This window comes from Dermacentor variabilis, chromosome 4 (assembly GCF_050947875.1).
Source record: "Dermacentor variabilis isolate Ectoservices chromosome 4, ASM5094787v1, whole genome shotgun sequence".
Lineage (NCBI taxonomy): Eukaryota > Metazoa > Arthropoda > Arachnida > Ixodida > Ixodidae > Dermacentor > Dermacentor variabilis.
The window spans coordinates 51,768,141-51,789,423 of NC_134571.1; the positions used below are offsets into that span (position 1 = coordinate 51,768,141).

Genomic DNA, 21,283 nt, shown 5'->3' on the forward strand with positions numbered 1-21,283 from the left:
CTGCCCCCCTAGTACTGATGTCACCTATATCACAGAAAGCAGAGCTCAACATGCATTCTGCGCAGCATTCTGGTGCTGCCTGCCAGTGTTAAAGGCTAAACAAATCGCTTATAGTTGCTAGCCTAGCTGCAATGACACATGATATGACTAGTGCCTACAACACCAAGTGAGAGTGAGAGAAAACAGATTCCTCGAGTTAACACTAATAGCCAAGCGAAGGTAGCCAAAAAGCATTGTTCAAGCAGAAAGCATTGTTCAATGCCAACATGCTAGATGAAAAAAAGCAATTCCTGCCGCAGTGCATCACTCATGAAAACATGCAAGGCTTATTACTTCAAACTGAGGCCAGTTCATTGCCATGCCAACACCATGGTTGTTGGACCACCACTTGAGGTCCTTTGATGCATCGGCGTTCTGTATCGTATGCCGATATTCTTCGTAAATCTGGGGAAGCCTGCAGGGATAAAAAAAATATGTACATAAATAAACTGCAATGTGGCCAACAACACAGCATCAATTTCAAGCAATAAAACTAAAAGTGACTGTGGGAAAAGGATCACTGAATGTACTATTTTATAAAGCTGCATGCGGTAGCTTCAGCACTGCCTCAAGAATTACAGGCCCTTCTTTCAATGCATAATTACTTTGCTGTAGCCATCATCAAACCAAACAAGCTTTGTTTAACTTTGAATGCCTAAGTTTATGTCACCACAATGATATGCATTGGTAAGATACACACAGAAAGAAGCAGTAGCAATGAGAAGTGAAATAGGTCTATTCTCAAAAAAAAAAGACAACTCCTTATCGCCATCAATAGACCAAAGAATTTCATCCTCGGTGCTGTCCACACCCCGGCATTTGAAATCCCGCACTTTTCAAAGGCCTTGTTGACCATGGCAAACGGGATCGTGCACCATGTATCTTTTACCCATCCAGCCAAGTCCTGCAGTGAAGCACGCTTCATTTTGTTGGTGGGCATAAATTCATAGCAGCCACTGACAAGCCATTCGGTTTAGGGCTCCCGAATTCTATCTGTCGGTGTTGCATGCGGCCAGCTTGTCCTTGATGCGCTGGTCAGGGCGGCACCTGAACACATCGAGCACAAGCATCCCATGCAAACCCAAACTGCTGCTGAGTCTTTTCCGCCAAATGTTATCAATTCAGTCAGCAACCAAGTACGTGGTCATCCAACCTTTTTCATTTGCACGTACAATCGTGCCACTCGGACACATGATTCCTTTTGGGAGCATCTTCTGTCTGAAGGCAAAATACAGAGGCAGCTTGTGCCCATCCGCAGTGCAACAAAGGCGGGGACTAGTTTTTTCGTGGCCGGAAGACAAAACGCGCACTTGCTTCGCCCCCTTATTTTCAACGGTTGTGATGACAGGCATGTCAAAGTAGAGCAGCATCTGATTGGCATTTCCAATCTGTCTGAAGTGGTAGCCGTTTCTATGGTGCAACTTCAAAATGTACCGGTGAAAACTGTGCAATTTCTCTTCATATTCTTCGGGCAATTTTTGGCATATCCCTGTCCGCCTTCGAAGAGGAAAGGCTTTTCTTTTCAGAAAATTTGATAGCCAGCATCTGCTCGCTTTGAAGCCACTCCGCATTAGCCCTTTCTGTAGGGCTAACTGCATCGCCTGTACTTTGAGCAGATTGGTCGTCACAGGTCGCTGTGCCACTTGCTGCTCTTGCACATATTCCACGAGCAGTTCTTCTGTTTCGGTGAAGCAGCCCTGCTTCAGTCCACTGAAACCCTTCCTTGTTGCTTTGCTGGTGAAAATGTTCTGTTTGCGCCAGTCCTGCATGCAAGTTTCGAAAACTCCGAACGCCCATGATGCAGCCTGATTTCCGTCCGTCTCCACGCACATAACTTTTCTTTTAAATGCGGCATTCATGGTGGACTGTGTCTTCGCAGTCGGCGCTTCCATGCTGATTGAATAAACGCGGAAAAGAGGAAGACAGGCGGTAGACTAGGCTACACCAGTGCCTGGTTACACATACAACATGGAGGTATGCACATGCAGGAAGTTACGGCAGCTAGGCTAGGAGCGCGTACGAGGCGGCCATTTTTTGAATGCCGATGGCAATATGGTAACGCAGATTTAGGGCCGTACTCGATTATAACGCGCATGCAATTTTCGGACCCATTTTACCGGAAAAAAGGTGCGAGTAAATACAGTACTTCTGTTTCGTCTGCTTGTTCCCAAGCTGTGCCGCTCACGCACATAGAAAACGAAACTCTCCAAATGTGCGCACGCTGAGAGATTCACTTCAATGTAGGGCAGAAGCAGCCAGTCATCAACACAGGTGATCTTGTGTACAGCATGCAGAACCATGCACAGCACAAAACAAGACAACTGTAACAACTTGTGCATGAGACCGCCACCAAAAGTCCACCATGCATCAAGAACGTGCACGAGAAAAAAACAGGGCTCATGATGTATACGTGATGTCATCCTCAAACTACGGTATAGGAGAATGCAGGGAAGGAATTTCGCTTGCAAAGGCAAGACAGGGCAATTGGAGGGAGTATGTTGGCAGAGCAGCTTGCCTCCTGAAATCATGGACTTGCTACACTTGAAATATTTCTATCTCTGCTATTAAAGAACCAACTCGAAAAATTCCTGTGATAGAACACTCCTTAGAGTGCGTGTAAAAGCTTCCAGCATATAACTGAAATTTGCTATGGGGCCTGGTAAGAGGACCTTTAGAGGCCCATGAAAGTGAATTTTTGTGTATATTCCATGGCAAATTGCATAACTGCTCTACCTTGTTCCCAAGCTTCAATTTATAGAACTTAGAAATGCAGCTAACATATTTATTTCGTGTACCCTCAGGGCCAGAGGCATTAAAGAGGGGAGTGGTTACATCAAAGACACACCATTGAACTCCATTGGCACTCACATTAACCCTTTTTACGCCCAAACAGTTCCACATAAAGGAAAATAGCATCTTGTTCACCATTATTTCTGGTCATGGAGAGTACATTGTACAACATTGCTGTTACTTGAATAAAAACTTAATTAGTACAGGAGTTATTTGTTTAGTAATTGGTTTAATTGCTGACCTATTATCATTAGAAAATCTCCTGTAAGATATAAAAATTGCTACTACAGGCTATGCATTATGTAACCCGTGCTTAAATCAGAATTATGAGGTAACAAAGCAGCGTAGCACATTTGATACATTGGGCATTACCTGTAAAGCTGCACACCTCAAGTTAATAAACTAGCATGTGTTTGGATCATGCCCTAATGTATTAACTGATGCCACACTTTACTGCACTCATGGTTCCCTATTTTCATAGAATGCATTTATGTATCAATATTTGTACATGTGACGCTTCAGAATATTTAACCTTGTGGCACTAGTCCTCTAGAAATGCTCCAATACGGAGCTTCGATTGAAACTCAGCCTGGACCTCTTTCAGTACTTTCTTATAGTGTATGTGCTACATATCCTAGACAGTGCCACAGGTCGAGCAACTTTAAAACCAGACAGCAGAATCCTGGAAAACGTGGAAATGGGGATGTGTGCAGCGGTTGGCATTTGCAGGCACTGGAATCTGATGATAGACTCCTGTCTGATTAAGACAATGTTTGTGCAGAGGATGACCCATATGTCGTGTACACAGCAGCAGCACCTTGCATTCAGTGCGACTCAATTGCTAAAATGCAAGCTTCAATTCCCGTGCCGGTGTTTCCTTGTACACCTCTATCTTCGGCAACATTAACTAGCAAAGCCAATGTAATGTAGACAAGCTGAAAGCACTGTACAACTTCATTGGCATCTCAGGTAACCTTCCTCCACGTATATTGCATTGCTTACCACCAGTATATGCATAACTAAAAATTCGCAGTTGCCTATAATGTGTCACTTGGTTTGCAGGTGGTACGTGTCCACTAACTGAAATGATGTTAGATACTTCAATACATGGTGTACAAGCTGAATGAAAATTTTAGAATTGGGCAAAATATATATTCATCTTTAGCATCAATTGAAAATTAATACCGTGAGACCAAAGAAATCCTTTGCCTCTAGTGGCTGCCCTTCTTCCAGGTGCATGCATGAATATGCACACACACTTGCATGCATTGTAATGAAAAGAAGACCAACAGGCTAACACTGTAGCTGCAAAAACGTTCATGATAAGCGCTGGAACAGATGGAAAGGAACTGCAGGTGGAACAAAACTCACTCTGGGTCTGTAGAGATGTTGAGGCAACCATGAATGGAAAATAGCATTTCCTTGAAGAACTGCAGGCGTCGCTGCTCAAACTCCTGGCACTTATCAAAAACCACAGTCATGTCCTCCATGTATTTGGCATTGTAGTCGTTGATCTCCTGCAGAGCTGCTTCGTAGCGCTCTCGCGTGCGCTGCACTTCCTCTTTGCACTTTGCTACACGGTCCTGAAGCTTCTTCACCTGCAGAATAAAAACAGAGCAGTAGTCATGTTGTAGTAGCGGTAGCAGTACCACTACTACTGCAATGGTAGTGCAGCACAGTGGTATTAGTTCCAATACAACACAGCTGGTTCACTGCAATCAGGGTGAGGCTTGCCTTGCAAGAAAGCCAGCAGCACAAAAGCCCGAATTCAAAGAATTTGTGCATGCATGGCAAGGCAGAGCTCAACATCTACAGCAATGGATTTCATCAATACTTTAGAAAGGCAGCAAAAATATTCCAGAAGGTTTTTAACAGGGAATTGTAACGTTAAGAAACTCAGACTTCCAGTAAATGGATGCAATTAACTTTATTTGGAGAAAAAAGTTTTGCAGTTATAAATTTTCAATAAAATAATTATTCGGTATTGCAAACTGCAGGGGTCCAAGCAGGAGTGGCATACAAGTGACTGCAGAAACACACACAAGTACAATAACAAGTAAAATCAATACATTAAAATGAAGACAGTTTAACCCTACAAGTCAAATTAGGTAAACAACTCCAGATAAGGATACACAATAAATGGAATAATGTCACACAGAAAGACAGACATCTCAAATAACAGAATATAGCAAGGAAGATTCGTGTGGAAGAAAGCTGGCAATATTTATAACCAGCTTTGTTGGTAATGAAGCTGCTACTGATAAAGATATCTATCTAAAATCACCTCAGATGTTTTACTTTGGAAAGCAGAATGCTAAAGAATTAAGGCTATATCACATCAAGCACATGTCAATGATGCAACTCTAAGATAATGGTGCACAAAAGGTGTTACAATCAACGTTATTTCCTCTTATTTCCAGTTCAATTTACAGTAATAGTGCTTCATATTCCCGTGATTTCTGAACAGTACCCAAACCAGACTGGCGTTCACCTACCGGATCGGGGGATCTCCTCACCTGGTCAGGTGACAGCGAGCTGTCTGCGCCAGCATTCCTCTCCTGGTTGGTGGCCGAGCGCTCCCCTTTGCATGCGGCGTGGTAGTCGCTGCGTGCCTTGTTCACCCGATCGAGCAACTTTGCCCAGGGTTTCTGGGCTTTCTTGAATGCCTCGTCCAGCTCTCGCCGTTCCCGCAGTTGCATCATGGACCGGTGGTAATTCTCCTTCTGCCAAGTTTTTATCTGCAAGAAAGAACAGAAAGTTTTCTATTCAGATGCTGAGCTAGTGCTATGGTGCTTACCTTCACATGGGTACAACATAGGGAATTAGTCATTCTTTCATGAAAAGATGTTTGGTTAAGAAAAATGAATAGTACTGATAACAGTGACAAAAGATTGTTCTGTAAAACGGTATAGATTATTGATAGGAACTAAGGTGATCTGAGGTGATAAATAACATACAATCATTCTGCTGGAACAGTTCCCCAAACTTCTGCCAAAACACTGCAAAATAGACTTACGGTGCTTCAAACAATAAAAAGCCCTAACTTCTGCATGCTCATGTTGCTCTTAATGATCATTCCTTTCTTAAGCATGCTCAATATCACCTTGAAATTAAGGTGTACAATGGCTGCTGCTGGGCTAGTGAAATGTCCTTGTCATAGGTGTCAGCAAATTTAGTGTCAATGCTTTCTAAACAGGAAACAATAAGGTTGAAAAGTAGTACATGCCGAAAGCAAGCAAGGAAAACTATGGTGAAAGAAAGATTACAGTGTTTACCTGTAACTACTGCTCTTCAAGGAGTTAAAACTAGTGAGCTGGTAGGTTCTGAAGTGGTGTGCAAAGAAAATTGGATGAGTCAGTCATATGCTCATAACAGGGAAGCATTAAAAGCAGTAGGCACTAAGGCAAAGCAACCTTGAAGTCACTGACAAAAATTAGTGGCAACTGTCAGAGTGCCAAAAATAATTTGTGATATCTTTTTCTACCGACCAGTTTTCGTTTGGTATCGAGGAGAATGTGTCATGACATTATACACTGGCTTGCCCTGTTCCTTCAATCTCTGTGACTGCCACAAGTGAGTGCAGCCAAAAGAGACTGATGTAGCACTCATTTCTTTTAATACAATTATCATTCCTTGGATACTTCAAGCGCGTCTTGGTCTACTGGTCTAACCACTCTCACAGCGCTGACTGGTCTTCGGCACAACTTATAAAAGAATGCAGCCCCTTCCAGCTGACAATCAAAAACAAAAGTTTTAGGCCTGAAATGGATGCCTTTGCAATCACACCGTAGTTCATTTGAAGCCTTATCCTGAATCTCAACTCTACAGTGCCAGCGGCACAGAACTGGCTGCAGTTAGGAGGCCACGTTTAGTGAAGCTTTCTTTGTAGCATCCGAAGGTGTAGACGGTGTGGCACGTGGGTGTATTAATGCGATTAACATTCTCTGTCTACTTTCCCCACTATGCTGCTTTCTTTCATGCTTCTCTTTCCCAGCTTTGACCACTTACAACTCTTGGCTCTGAAGAAAGGGCCACACACCTGTGGAACGACTTCGTTGAGCAGCTTGTCACGCACGCGCAGATGCATCTCACAGGTCCGGTCTGCCTCGAGCAGTGCACCCTTCCAGGCAGCCTCGGTGGTGCCATACTCGGGGCCCTTGTCAATCTGCTCAGCCCACTTGCGCGACCAGGCTCGCAGGCCCTTGGCGTATGCCTTCTCCACCTCCGACCGCTCCTGCACCAGCTGGATCAGCTCACTGCACAGCCGGTGGCCATCCTCTGTGCGCTTGCTGGTGCGCTTGTAGTTGTTGGGCTCCCAGAAGCTGTCACTGCCAGCCACCAGCAACGCCTCGTCACTGTGCTGAGACATGCTGGCCACCGACCCCTGCGTGAACACGTTGAAATGACAATGCACGGTGAGGATGCTTATGATGAAACGTGCATATCTTGTTGCATCTTCAACTTAGTGTGCGTTCAATATCTTTGAGAAAACGCTAAATGGCTAACAAATCATTCTTCCCTAGTGTCATCAAAGACGGCAACAGTATCAGAACCAATGGTTGATGATCGTGACACTAAAGAATTTAGAAAACTGCTCACTATACACATAATTTTGTTACATAAAGAACAATATGTTCAGCTAGTAACTTTTTCGTGAGCGATTCTTCTATATTTCACTCTAGCAGTACAAAAAAAAATGTGTCAAAGCACTGCTGTTCTTGATATTTACTTGCTTATAGCTCTACACTTCTCACAGCATCCATTGTCATTTTCTTAAATTTCTCTTTTTTTTACTGCTTCTCAATATTGTAATACCCCAGTTTGAGCTCCTAATGAAGTTGAAATATCTCCCAATAATGTGGCTCATATAACTAAATTTAACTAAATTTGCAGCCCTACATATAACAGTTTAATTTCAGAGGTGCTTCCACGCTAAAATTATGTCAAGCAGCCCTCTGCAAATGTGCATGGCATATCTTGTGGAGGTTGTCAAAAAGAGTTAAACAGGCTCTTCCACGATGCATGGTCATGCCTTTAGAACACCTCTGAATTATGATTGGCAAGAAATGCTTGATTTGCTGCAATGTGTTTTCGCATTAATTTTTGCGAGGCTTAGTGAGAAATCTTAAGGGGTTACAAAAGCAACTACTGCTAATATGAAACATGCAAGTTCTACATTGGTTCTGTAATTAAATGTTGACATCTTACATCATGACCCAATGAAAAACATTTCAGTTTTCGTTTCTCCACCAAGTCTTCCTTGCAAACCAGTTTTTCTTGCACATAAACAGTCAATTGGTGTACATGACAAAGGAATTATGTCCTCTCAGCGATAGAACAGTAAATATTTTCTCACCAGTTCTTATTCTCGACAATGGCCTAGTAGAAGCACTTGCAACATCTGCTTTGCCAACCCCTTAGTAAAAAGTCAGCTCTGTAAAAAAATCGTACAACACATTATTACGTCAGACCAACAGTTCCATAGACTCAAAAGCCCTAAACGAAATAAGATCCTCATATTCAGTAATATTTTATGATTTCAAGCTAAACGCAACAGAAAATAAAACCTGTAATCAACCACACACATCCATTACATGGGTAAAAAAGTGGCATTGTATCACCTTTGTTTTTCTCCGTCACATTATTGACTGTACAGGAGATTACATTGTACTGAAAGAGCTTATAAAAAAGCTCCATGTCCTTATAATAAGTCACAAATACTAGCCTTCGAAAATCGTAGCCTCATATTGCAACAGTGACTTAAGCTTAATTATTTCACCATGTGAGAATGAAAAAAAAAAAGCATTTCTTCATAATGGTAGCAGTTGAACTGTTAAGGTGCCAGACGGTAAGCAAAGAAGGTAGACCGTCTGCTTACTACTACATGCAACGTGGCCAGTCCTTAGAGAAGTGCAAATGACAAAACTAACAATGAAAAGTGATTACAGTACAGCAAAGTACATTAGCACCACGCACATGTCCACATTTTTTTTCTGCCAAAAGGACAACTTACGGTTCAATAGCTCGATAACACAGATGTGCAGCGAGGAACAGGGCCTTATTACTATCAACACCACTAATAACAGACTGCAGCATGACATGTCAACAGCAGTAAATTGAAGACATGCATTCTAAAGGAGAAACTGCCATCTTCACAGCATAAGATGAACAACCAACAAGACTCACATATAACGGTCACCACTAGCCGCCCCTTCTAACCGTAAAGCGCCTACACAGGCCACTCCAGAGAGCAACACTCCACCCTGTGATACCTTACCTCGCATGTTCTTATCAGACAAAGCCCAAATGTCAAGAATTATCCAGATAAAGCCTACAATAGTTTATCAGAAGGTTAGACCTACATTTTTTTCTATCTGATCACGAGAGAAAGAAGGCGGATATCCTAGTGCCCGACAGCCCCGTTTCCAGACTACAAAGGAATAAGAATGTCCACGCACTATCAGGTAGCATTGTAGCATTCTCTTGAGGGCTCCCACTATGTGAATCAGTTATTGTACAAAAACAAAAAAGGCCTAGGACTTCATTGCTGACATGAATGTTGCCACATAGTCCAAGAAGCTTCTTAAAAAAGACAGCCATTTTTTAGGAGGGCCATGATACGAGGTGTGACAAAAAAAAATATGAGACTGGTCCAATAACTTATTCTACTTACTGAATCAGTTCTCTGTGACATTATCACCTTCAAAGTAGTACTGCCATTGCTGGTTACAGTTCTCGAACGAGGCTTTTGGAAGGCCCTTCAGGAGATTCTCCGTTTTTGCCTGAACCTATTCAACTGAGGTAAAATGGGCAAGATTTAACTTTAGGAAGTAAAACAAAGTCGCATGGAGCCAGATCAGGTGAATAAGGAGGATGCCTCATCACAGTAATGTTTTTGCTAGTCAGAAACTGCTTGACAGATAGGGCTGTGTGAGCGGGTGCATTGTCCTAGTACAACAGCCACCCATCACTCCAGAGCTGTGACCTTCTTTCCTAATTTTTTCACGATGTCTTTTTAGTACTTCAATGTAGTAGTGTTGATTAACAGTCTGACCGCTGGGAGCCCACTCAATCATTACAATTTCATTAATGTCGAACAAGACAATTAACATTGCCTCAAATTTTTATTTTGACATGCGTGCTTTTTTGGGTCTTGAGGATCCTGGAGACTTCCACTGCATTGACTGGCGCTTACTTTCTGGGTCATAGGTAAAAATACATATCTCATCACATGTTACAACAGATTCCAACAAATTTGGCTCGTTTGCAGTGTGTTCTAACATGTCCACACACACTTCCTTACAGCACTGTTTTTGGTCAACGGACAGAACTTTTGGAACAACCTTCGCACAAATCTTCCTCATGTGTAATTCGTCCATTAAAATGCGTCAAACAGCTTCCCTATCCAAGTGAACCAACTCCGCCACTGCGTGAACACTCAGTCTTCGGTCACCACTGATCCCATCACGAACTTTGGCAATGTTTTGGTCTGTAATCACTGACCTTGGGCGCCCAGCACATTCATCTTCCACACTGTCCCTTCCCCGTGAAAACCGCTTATGCCATTCAAACACACGTGCACAAGACGAAGTTACATCTCCATAAGCCTCGGTTAACATTTGAAATGTTTCCGTGGCTGATTTCTTAAGTTTCACAAGAAACTTGATGTTGATTCACTGTTCGGTTTTTACATCAGACATTTTTCCAGCAGAATGCAGATGCACATGTTCACTCAATGACGCAGCACTCCCAACTGGCGTGATAGGTTCCGTCGAAACTGGACGCATGAATAGAGGAGGTGTGTGGAGGAGGTGTGTGGAGGAGGTGTGTGGAGGAGGTGTGTGTGGAGGTGCATCAGCAAAACAGTTGTTGCCAACTCCACTCTTTTTTTCAAGCTACTCACTTAGTCTCGTTTCTTTTATGTCACGCCTCGTATACAAGCGTATCAAACCGTACAACCATTTAGCATCACAATGAATGCTTTGACAAAAGAAATAAAATGCGATTTATTGTATGAATGTGTTGAAATAAAATGTAAATCAGCATGTTGAAGGCAACTACAATGTCCAGCCAGAATTTGGTCATTAAATATGAGTGAGTATCTGCTTATTCTCCTGATCTTAAATTATGGGGTTTTAAGTGCCAAAACCACTTTGTGATTATGAGGCAAGCCGTAGTGGAGGACTCTGGAAATTTCGACCATCTGAGGTCCTTTAACATGCACCTAAAGCTAAGTACACAGGTGTTCTCACGTTTCGCCCCCATCGAAATGTGGTCACTGTGGCCGGGATTCGATCCCGCGACCTCGTGCTCAGCAGCCTAACACCATAGCCACTGAGCAACCACGGCGGGTCTATTCTCCCGATATATGCTTGACTTCCTGTTATGCGAATCCTTCCCTTCTTTTTTTTCTTTTTGCATGCACATACTGTTAGGCTTGTGCATTGCTGTTCAGTGCACCAATATTAGAATACAGTTAAGGCCAGAACTGCATGCTTCTCAATGACTGTCAAATAACTATCCAATGCAGCGGGCACTGAATGCTGTCCAATTGCTCCACAAAATTGAAACCTAAGATAGAAGAAGATCGGGGGGGGAGGGTAAATTTCTGCGATATGGATATGAATTCTGAAGCTTCTGTGCATTCAAGTAGCAGCAGTAATTGATTGTTTACTGTCTACATTACAGAAATAGAAAGGAAGGAAATTGCTACTGGCCGCAGCCTAACTGTCAAGCTTTGCCCGCTGACACTTGAACAGTGGCCAGCATAAAGAGGTACGCGATATCAGAGGATAGAGCAAAAGTAGAAAGATACACCTAGACACAAACAGCGACCGAATCAACATTTCCGTAGTTCGCTCGCACTTTAACTTTGCCGAGCGAGTTGTACAGCTCCAAAAAGTGAGTACAGGCACAGCGTCCCGAAGGTGCGGGAGGGAAAGTCCAAAATATGCCTAAGCCACGACGGCACTCTCTCGAATCAAGCAGCGATCAGAACCAGACCATCCATCCATCCCCGACAGCTGCGGACACTCCAAGGAAGAAAAGGCGACGGAGGGCGGAAAGGAGGAGGAGGTGAACCGGAGTGCGGAGGAGGAGGAGGCGAAACGCCAAGGAGACGGGCGCAACTTGGGCGCGCCGCGCTCCTCATCACGCCATCGGCAGGCGCGTCTCACTCCGGCAGCCGTCGTCTCAGGCCTGCTGTACAAGACCTCGTCGCAAGCACCGCGCGCGCTCGTGAGCGCAGTACCGCCGAGCGACGCCACGTCTAGTCCGCGAAATGACGTGGTGATCCAGACCGGGAGGTTGGGAGGAGCGGTGTGTGTGTGCGTGTGCGCGCGCGAGGTTGGCAGGTGGGCAATGCCTCCTGCCGTGTCGTGCCGTACTGAAGTGCCGTGCGAGAGTCGATCAAGGCGCGTCTGAGGTAAGCGAAAAGCAGCGACCGAGCGACAGGACCATCAGCGTCGAAGGTGCACGTCCCCGCCAACCGCCACCCCTTGTCCCGCAGCTTCTTCGTACTCCACCCATTTGCCTTTTATCCTCGGCGACAAAGAAAAAGGAAGAAGAAAAAAAAAAATGGGTGACATTCACGCACAGCGAGCGGCTTGCGCTGTGCTTATACACGCCACACACATCGATGAACAACAACCACAGTGTTGTTGTGAACCTGCCAGCACAGAAGCAGTCGCGATGATGGGAGACAGGCGCCCGGTGCAGGACAATGCACGCGTCGTCAGCGTCAGCTGTTGGCGCGCGCATTAGCGTCCCCGTCCCTCAGAGGCCTTTAGATGCAAACAGCGCTGGAGTGTCTATGCATGTGTATGGAGGCCGCAGCGAGCAAGGTCGGGGCTAGCAGCACTACGCGGAAAGCCGACGTTGAAACAAAAGAAACGCGCGGACTTGTATATGTAAGTACATTGAACATTCCCGTGGATTCAACTTTCGCGCACGAAGTTCGTTACGCGAGTAAAAAAGCGAAAAACCTTCCCTGCAGATCACATTAAATTCATGGTATTTCCGTTTCGCGATATTATTCCACAACTTCCGGTTTGTACGAACAGGGAGGCGGGGTGTAGAATACACGGAAGAATATCGGCACAAAATCCCTCCCACTCCCTCGAGATTTCATTAGCCTCAAGCATCCTCTAATATACAGAAATGCTGGGTCACTAAGTGATATACAGGGCAGTCCGGTAACAGCTGAATACTGGTAAGCGCAGTTCCACGACGGCCACAGAAGCACAGTACAAGCGCTAACTCGCAACTAACTTTTATTGTGAAGACGTCGCCTACTTAAATACACAGCCGACCAGGATCGCGCAAGCGCCCTGTCCACCAAGCCAACCAATCCGTCATATCAAGAAGCGTATAGATTACAGCATCATTTATTTTTAAAAGCTGCTTTTCTTTGCTACGCAAAACAGCCGACGTATCGCTAGTACAGGCGCTTCATTCCCTTCCATGATGTGCCTCCATGATTTCTCTGGCCAAAGCATCGCCATTCCTGCCTAGAATTCGAATACCGGGGAGAACTGGCTCATTGGCAAATGAAAAGACGCTTCGTTAGCTACAGATCGCTTATGTTCCCGCGCCCGATCGTTGACGCATCAGCCGGTTTGTCCGATATATACCTTTCCGCACTTAGGCGGACTCTCTTAAAAAACGCCAACGGAGCATGCGACGTATGGCATGGTGTGCTTCTTTCCACGGGCAGGTTTCCTCGGAGGCCCCGAAATGCGTGGGCACAGCCCAGCAACTTTGGGTGGCAAACAATAGGCACGTCGTACTTTTTTGCCATGGATTCTTCAGTTTGTGTGCAACCCTGTGAGCGTAGGACACCACTTCCGGCTTTTTTTGTTCGTGGAACTTGCCGAGGAATTTTCCTACCCTTCAGTTTCTGAAGGAGGGCCTCGGACACAGCTGTCAAAATCGCGCGAGGGAATTAAGCCAGCCGTCTGGAGGCGCTCAGTCTGGCAACTGACGCTATCTTGAACCAAGTGAGCACAAGGCTATGGAGGCTAACAAGGCTAGGCCAGCACCGACTCAAGACTGTGTTGCGATCACTCGCTTTACCACCTTACTATGTGCTGAATCAAACGGCAAGAGTTCTTTACGAGCTCGCGGAGAGCATTTCTAGCAAATGTGCAGCCCACTAAAAAACATGTTAACATCTTCATTGTCAGGAAGTTCATGAGTAAAGACTAAGCCTTTTCCATGCAGTCTAAAGAGGCTAAAATTTCATCAACACTACAGGTACTCGTTGGAAGGGATTAGCGTTGAAAATCACGAGAAAGTCATCTACACATCTAAACACTCTTAGTGCCTTCTCGGTGTCTAAAGGGTTATTCAAGTCGCAGTCAATAGAAGCTAAAACAATATTATAAAGAACTGCATGGGGCAATACACGATGCAACCCAATTTCCATTTCGCATGGATATACACATCGTTGTCAAAAGAAACGAAAGTTGAGCATAGGCAAAACTCCAGTAAAACTAAAAGATTATCAACAGAAATTCCTGTAGAATTCTGAAATGCCCATCTCACCATTTTCTTCTATATACAAGAGCGCACCGCAGGCAACAAGAGCGCATGTGGTACTAAGGCAGGTCTTCAATATCTATGGCAAATGCGAACCTCCAAGAATCAAGTGAATCCAAATAAGTTGTCACTTATTTAGTCCGGTAACACCCGCCGGATAACACAGTACCATATACTTGAAGTTGTAGCTCAAGACCAAGATTGATATTTCAGTGGTGCAGCACTGGTGATCGATCGCACGGTTCCACAGGAATCGCAATCCAGCCGCGGTACATAGGGCAAAGGACGTTACACGATTGGATGGATGGATGGATAAAGCTGAACCCCTCAAATAGGGCTGCGGCACACGCCACCTAGCCGTGGCTAGCGATATAGTTTGTACTTATTGGAGGGCGAAATTTCACTCTTGCCTTGATTTTAGCCACAAAGAAGATAACTTTCGTTTGGTTATTTCTACCCACTTAAAATTCTATTTTGCTTCCACTGTCCATAAACCCCAATGCTTTGAAAAAAATCAGCCCCGTTGAACTGCAGGGCGAAGCCCTTTACAGAAAAGTATATGCGCTTAGCCGTTTCCTCCTCGTCTACACACGCACCGCATAACGTGTCGAACCCTTGGTGCTTGACTCGATATGTCTTAGTCCGCAATACTCTGTCCTGGCTTCAAACAACGAAGTTCCCGTAGAATTATCATAGATATGTCCTTTAGTAACTTCCTGCTTGAAAGTTCTGCATATCCCCAGGGGTGATTTCGTCTGCATCCCTATTTTCCACATACCTCTCTGCTTCTTTAATCCTTTTCTTAACCGATGATTTTTGGTTTGCCGTCCCGCTGCTGCCGAAATATTTGCTTGGCAATTTTCCGGTTTGCTTCCTCCATTGTGTGTCAACATTCCTCATGTAAAAGTAAACGAAAACTTTCCTAGCCCACGCTCGCCGCCACGATTATTAAAAATCATGACTGCCGATTTTTCGTTACTAAACTTCAAGCCTAATACATCTCCCCCTTTACCGTACATGTCCACCAATCGCTGGAAATCCTTGTTGCCAGCCATAAGTACTATATCATCCGCGTACATCAGTCCTGGTAATGACTGTTCAATCCATTCTCCTAGCTTGAAAAAAAGGTTGAAGCCAAGTCCACTCCTCTCTAATGTGATCTCTGATGCTTATAGATGGAACATGAACAAAGGTGACAAATGGCACCCTTACCTAAGCCCCCGCTGTATTCCTAATAGCCCCGAAAACGACCTACAGGGGCGCTGCGTGCGCCGCTCGCGTGACGTCAGGGCACGGACTCGCGCCTGTCGTCTGCTGCAGTTCGGGCGGTGTCCGGGCGCATTCTGCAGTGTTTCCGTTCGTTCGCATAAGTTCCTTATGCTTGCATACTTATGACAGTCGTGTCAATTAAATATATTTTTACGATGTATTCGTTCGCGAAAATTAAAGAGCTGATTTCCTAGACGACAATATATTTCTCAAATGTAACGAACGCTACAGTGCCAGCCGAAGACGCTCAGACCGGCCCATTGCGAGTTTTTCATGTGCGGATCTACACTTTGCAGTGGTAGCTCACGTGAATGATGAAAGCATAACCGCAAGAACAGTACATAAGAATCCGGTTATATACCTGCCGTGATGCAACAAGCATCTCGCAAATGCTGGCTATATACGACTTCTACAACATTTACCTTGATTTTAATGTGCTTTAACATGTTTGCTCACGACGAGCAGTTCATGGCACAATATCAAATTTTGCATTTCTTCACAGTAACGATCGGCAGTAACGCGAGAACTTAACACTGCAGTTTAGGTTCTACCAGAACCACTTGTTTCTTTAACTGCTTCTGAAAATTAGGTCTTCACTGGTAACATTAAGCGGCGGTAAATTGAAGTAAAGGTAATTGAGGCTTACAGATGTTTGTATCATGCGGAAAGGAATGAACCAATATTTATTCAATTTTCCGTGCTGCACGTTCAACTCATTTGAGCAATTAATTTACTGGTGATTTTCGATTGCGGAAGACACATGACGAATCTGTTTGGCAAACTGACGTAGGCTGCGCGGCCCAAATGTTTGAGTGAAATATGCCTTCTGGACCGTATGGCTGCAGCCAGAAAGAAGCTATAGCCTCATTCATTGGTAGTGTTGAAGATATTATTCCTCGCTGGAGATTAAACATCAAGTGAATTCACGTGAGGCTTGCGGTGTCTTGATGATGAGGCGGGTATGTTTTTATTTTACGTACTGACGAATCGAATAGGTCAGTTTGTATAATTAGACAACGCAGGATCGAGACGTGGTGAGGCAGACGCTGTTTGAATTTTCATCATCAAAGCAGCCTAAGCTGCGCTTTAGTGCCTCAAGTATATTTTAAGCATTGCAATTGGCGCTCTAAAGAAACTGCATCACGGTTTCAAGAACAATGCGTGCCTCGTCATAACGACAGTCGGTTGCTGCCGTTGCGTGAGGGGTATGCCATAGTGTCGACAAAGGCTACTGAGGGCCACTGTGAAAGCCACAATGATACGATATATATATAGCGCCAATTGATTGGCTCGCCATCTTAATTACGAAACCTTTATTTCAGGCGATTGCTGTTATGGTATTCGTGAAGCATATATATACTATACATGACGCGCATTGTGTCAACAGCCATGAGCAATGAGTTTTCTGGGTGCCTGTTTCAGATAACGGTGAGAGTATAGTTGCGAACTTTTTCATACAAAATGCGCCTATCTCTTCCTTTTACGCACTAATAAAGTGGCCATATTTGACTACAACAAGTCATCAGAGATAAGAATCACGATGAAGGCTTCGCCGGGCAGTGTCCTAACACAGATTTATAATCGTGACACCATATAGCAAGATTTTTCTTCTATGTAAGATGTAATGCCCCCCATAGCTAAGTACTAAGGGGATTTTAAGTGTTTAACGGAGCATCACAAACAACTTCGCGTGCTGGATTTGCAGACATTCTATTTATGCGAAATTTATGGACATTTATGGAGGGACCTTAGTCAGGCGGAGTTCATCTGCCTTTAGTCCTTTCAACCAGGCAATGTATGCCTGAATAAACTGAAACACGGCGCATATATGCATTGCAAAACCAGTAGACCCTTTGAACACTCCATAGCTTGCGATATGCAAGCCGCAAATTTTGTCGGCTCACGCGGTTTTGAAGAAGAAACAGCAGTTCGGCAATGATAGCAGAAAGAAGCCGAAATATCCTTCAGCGGGTACGGCTCGAGTCACCAATACCCCAAGCATGCACGAAGTGAACGAGCACGCGCGGCAGCCGAGCGAGCCGGAGCAAGCGGAGTCCTGGCCGTGACGTCACTCGCGAGAGGGCGCCACTCCAACTTCTCGCCGCTAACCTACTGATGCCTCCCCCCCCCCCCCCCATTTTATAAGACCCTTGTTACCTTTTATAGATACAGTTACTCCATCTTTTAGTTCAGAGGCGCCTGCCCGAGACAGCCTGTAAGTTAAATACGACTACCGTATTAAAGGGACACTAAAGAGAAACGCTGAATCAATTTGGATTGATAAAGCATTCTCGAACTCTATTTTCGTTGATTTCGCGGTAGCAGGCTGATCATTTGAAAACAAAATGTAGGTCAAATTTCTGCTCTTTCGATTTCGCACGGAGACTCACCAAGGGTCGGAGGGACGTATGCAGTATGATGTCACGGATTCCAAATAATTTTTCGCATTTGGGCCGTTGTGGCCAAATAAAGGCATTGAAACTTCCCAAGTTCAGTCTTTGGCTCTTTTTTTTTTTAGAATACTTATCGGATATCCATTATTACCGATGAAAATTTATAAACCCAAGCAGACGGCACCGAAATTCATGACGTCACAGCAAGCTTGCGCGGAAAGCTCAAGGCGGCACCGCCAGACGTCTCGTCTTGGCTTACCAATTGTCTTCTCGCGGTAAGAGTGCAATTTTTTTGTATTGTAGAAGGGTAATTAACTAACGGCAGAAATAACTTCTGTTTAGTCGTTATTAAAGAAGAGTACTCACACAGGATAGCCGCTGAAGACACGATGCCATGTGGACACCTAGAGCATGGCACACCAACGACGGAAGACAGGCAACTCTGAAAGAAGCAGGCAAAAGGAACGACAAAGAAATTAGGCAAGAACAGTCACAGAGCACGTATCAGTCGGGAGATAGCGTTCTCATGGAAACTTACGAACGCGCGATAGGGCATAACGCAACAACAGCAACACGTCAAAAAGAGCAGATAAAAACAAATATGGGAAGGGTGGAAGGCAGGTGGAGGGTAAGTGATTCAAGATTCGAGTGCGAACATAAAGACAAAAACCAACATGGCCGCACAAAGTGCGCACGATAACGGCAGACCTACAGAAAGGCGCGCCAAACGCGCCAAGAATGCACGTCAACGTCACCGCCGTTGCTCGTCACAGGCGCAGCCAAAGGTGTCATCACGCGCAAAATAACAAACGCGAGCGCCAGCGCGCGCGCGTACCCCCTCAGGATCACGCTATAACGTGGCGCGACACCCAGTCAGATTGCGCAGCTTTTCCTTTTTCTTTAAAGTCGCACATTCAACGAACTCCAGGTGTAATTAACGTTTCGCGCCCCTAAGCCCATCTTCTTGGGGACAATTAGGCCACTGTCACAGCGCAAGCCGTGTCCTCTTTTAAGCAGCATTTAATCCGCGCCGTTTCGTCCGGGGAGCAGCCGGAGGCCTCCAGAACAAAAACAAGGAAAAACGGTTTGAGCGGCCGAGGAGGAAGAGGGCGGGGGACGGGTACGACGACACGAACTTAATGGATGCACACACGCGACCCCCAGACGTCCTGTTTATCCCTTTCTTTTTATTTGTTTCATTATTCGCTGTTGCGTTTCTGGAGGTTGCGGTAACTATTACCAGAACCCCCCAAAAGAGAAACAGGTGTTGACCACTTCGTTACAAATAGCACACCTGATAATGAGAGCTCTAATTTCCGACAGACGCGCCTTGATACAACAGCAAGAGAAACGACCCCATTACGGCAACGCCTGAGAGAATATCACCCAGCAGCCACGCCTACAGGTGATGATAAATGAAACGAGTTGCAACGCGCGGAAACCTCCGCAGGGGAAGAAGCAACCATGGTGGCTTTGTTTTGTTGTTTTTTTTTTTCCTTCCTTCTTAGAGTGGCCGTGAGCAACGAGACGGCACCATGGCTGCTAGAGGGTGAGCAGCCGACTGAACCGTGACTTCCGAGACGTATGTCGGAGGTCATGGATTGAACCACAGTTTCCTGCAAGAATTACTTCAGGGAACACAGGCGCTGTTATCGTTCAGCTACCATGGTAATTAGGCTGATGACAGATTCGAAGGTAGGTGTGATGGATTTGTCTAATATCCGTGCATGTGGCTTTACTTACATGTTCGTGCGGCGTTATTGCACTTTACCTTTACAAAAATCAAGGAAATAACTTTTCTAAACCCATGATGGCAATAAGCTTCTGCGCATTGGTAGGATTTATAACGTAACATTTCGCTGAAAAAGGGCGGTGTCCAAATCGCACTCCCTGAGACGGCTCCCTTGGAGTAACAGAACCTAACCTCGAAAACCACGCTTTTGTGTACTGCAAACGTCATGATCGCCAAGTTTTGCACATCGTCTATCATCAGCTTGCAAAGTCAGAAAGCCGTTTGAGGGCAGGAAAGACATTGTCACAAATCCGTATACTACCAATTACTACTACGCTGACTAAACCACCAAACTTGCATTTCCCCGCAGATAACGCTAGCGCAAGAGTTGTGTCCCGTAATACTTGTAGGTAACAGACAGAACCACTGAGCAACGGGATGTACCGAATGATACTGGGTTAAGTACATGTAAGCTCTGCGACGAGGCACCTCTTTCCATCTGGCAACGGCACAAAAGAAGGCACCAGGTAAGTGCAGAAAGAGGAGAAAGAACCACCAGAGGAGGTACCTCTGCGCTCTCTGAATTGCCCCCTTCCCCCTCTTTTTTTTTTCACTCTGTCGGTAGTGCGAGCACTTGCGTTAATTTCGCAGAGTACCCGAGTTAGCCGAGTCCTTTCGTTCAAATGGCACGACGCAGAGTCTTCCCAGAAAGTTGCACGGAGGAGGTGTTCGATCGAAAAGCCCCACAGATGCTAGCGTCCCTGGTCCCGAAATCTCGACGGGGCAAGTTTAGAGAGCGAAATAATAGGGCCGCTCGAGCGGCAAGCAGGACGCGTGTCGTGAGCTAAATGGTGCGGCGACTACCCCTAAGCAGGACGCGATTTGATGGCCCGGCGGCGCCTCCACTACAAGCCCATCAACACGTGCCCCTCGCGTCTTCCGCCATCAAAACGCGACGACGCTCTTCGCGAGTGCCCCCCTCCCCTCCAACCGGACACAGCCGCCGCGTCGGGCCCGTCAACAACACGCCGAACAACCACGCAAGCGAGCCACATGCTAGCGCAGAGCCGAGTCCCATCGCTGCACGCGCTCACACAATCGCGAGCGGCATGCGCGCGGGAAGGAATGGAATTCGACGCTATCCGGCGACGCCAACCGACCCCTACTCGAACGGGAACAATGCACGGGCGGTCGAGCGACGCCACACGGTTCCGGCGTCGGCCGGCCGGCCGGCCCCGAGCGTTACGTGCGCCAGGTTAGCGGATTATCTAGCGGCCTTCGGAGCGCCGCGGCGTAGTGCTGAGAGGATGAGCAGCGCCGCAGAATGTAACGGAGGGACGCCAGGGTCAACCCTGCGAAGGGAAGCAAGCCTGCCGGTAGAGGCGACTGCGCAACCGTGCAAGGGCGTACGAGAGACGAGGCAAAGCGCGAGGGAAGGGGAGGGGGGGAATATATTTTCAGTCTCTTCCTCAACTCCTTTCGCAGCACCGAACCTTGCCCGACCGATGACGCGCGACAAACC

At 45.7% G+C, this 21,283-nt stretch overlaps 1 protein-coding gene across 10 annotated transcripts in view; it reads right to left on the minus strand.

The window, feature by feature from the left end:
* Synd (protein kinase C and casein kinase substrate in neurons protein Synd) overlaps positions 1 to 21,283 on the minus strand; it is a 135,471-nt gene that overhangs the window by 13,965 nt on the left and 100,223 nt on the right. For 8 of the 10 annotated variants that reach the window (XM_075689047.1, XM_075689045.1, XM_075689038.1 and 5 more), the window contains 6 exons: positions 18,396 to 18,471; positions 8,186 to 8,263; positions 6,869 to 7,213; positions 5,325 to 5,567; positions 4,201 to 4,427; positions 334 to 454 (listed from right to left, as the gene is read on the minus strand). In XM_075689047.1, the coding sequence (XP_075545162.1) occupies positions 334 to 454; positions 4,201 to 4,427; positions 5,325 to 5,567; positions 6,869 to 7,198 (921 nt within the window). In that variant the 5' untranslated portion in view covers positions 7,199 to 7,213; positions 8,186 to 8,263; positions 18,396 to 18,471. The remainder of the gene's footprint in view (positions 1 to 333; positions 455 to 4,200; positions 4,428 to 5,324; positions 5,568 to 6,868; positions 7,214 to 8,185; positions 8,264 to 18,395; positions 18,472 to 21,283) is intronic. The other 2 variants (XM_075689046.1, XM_075689044.1) reach the window with 1 other exon arrangement.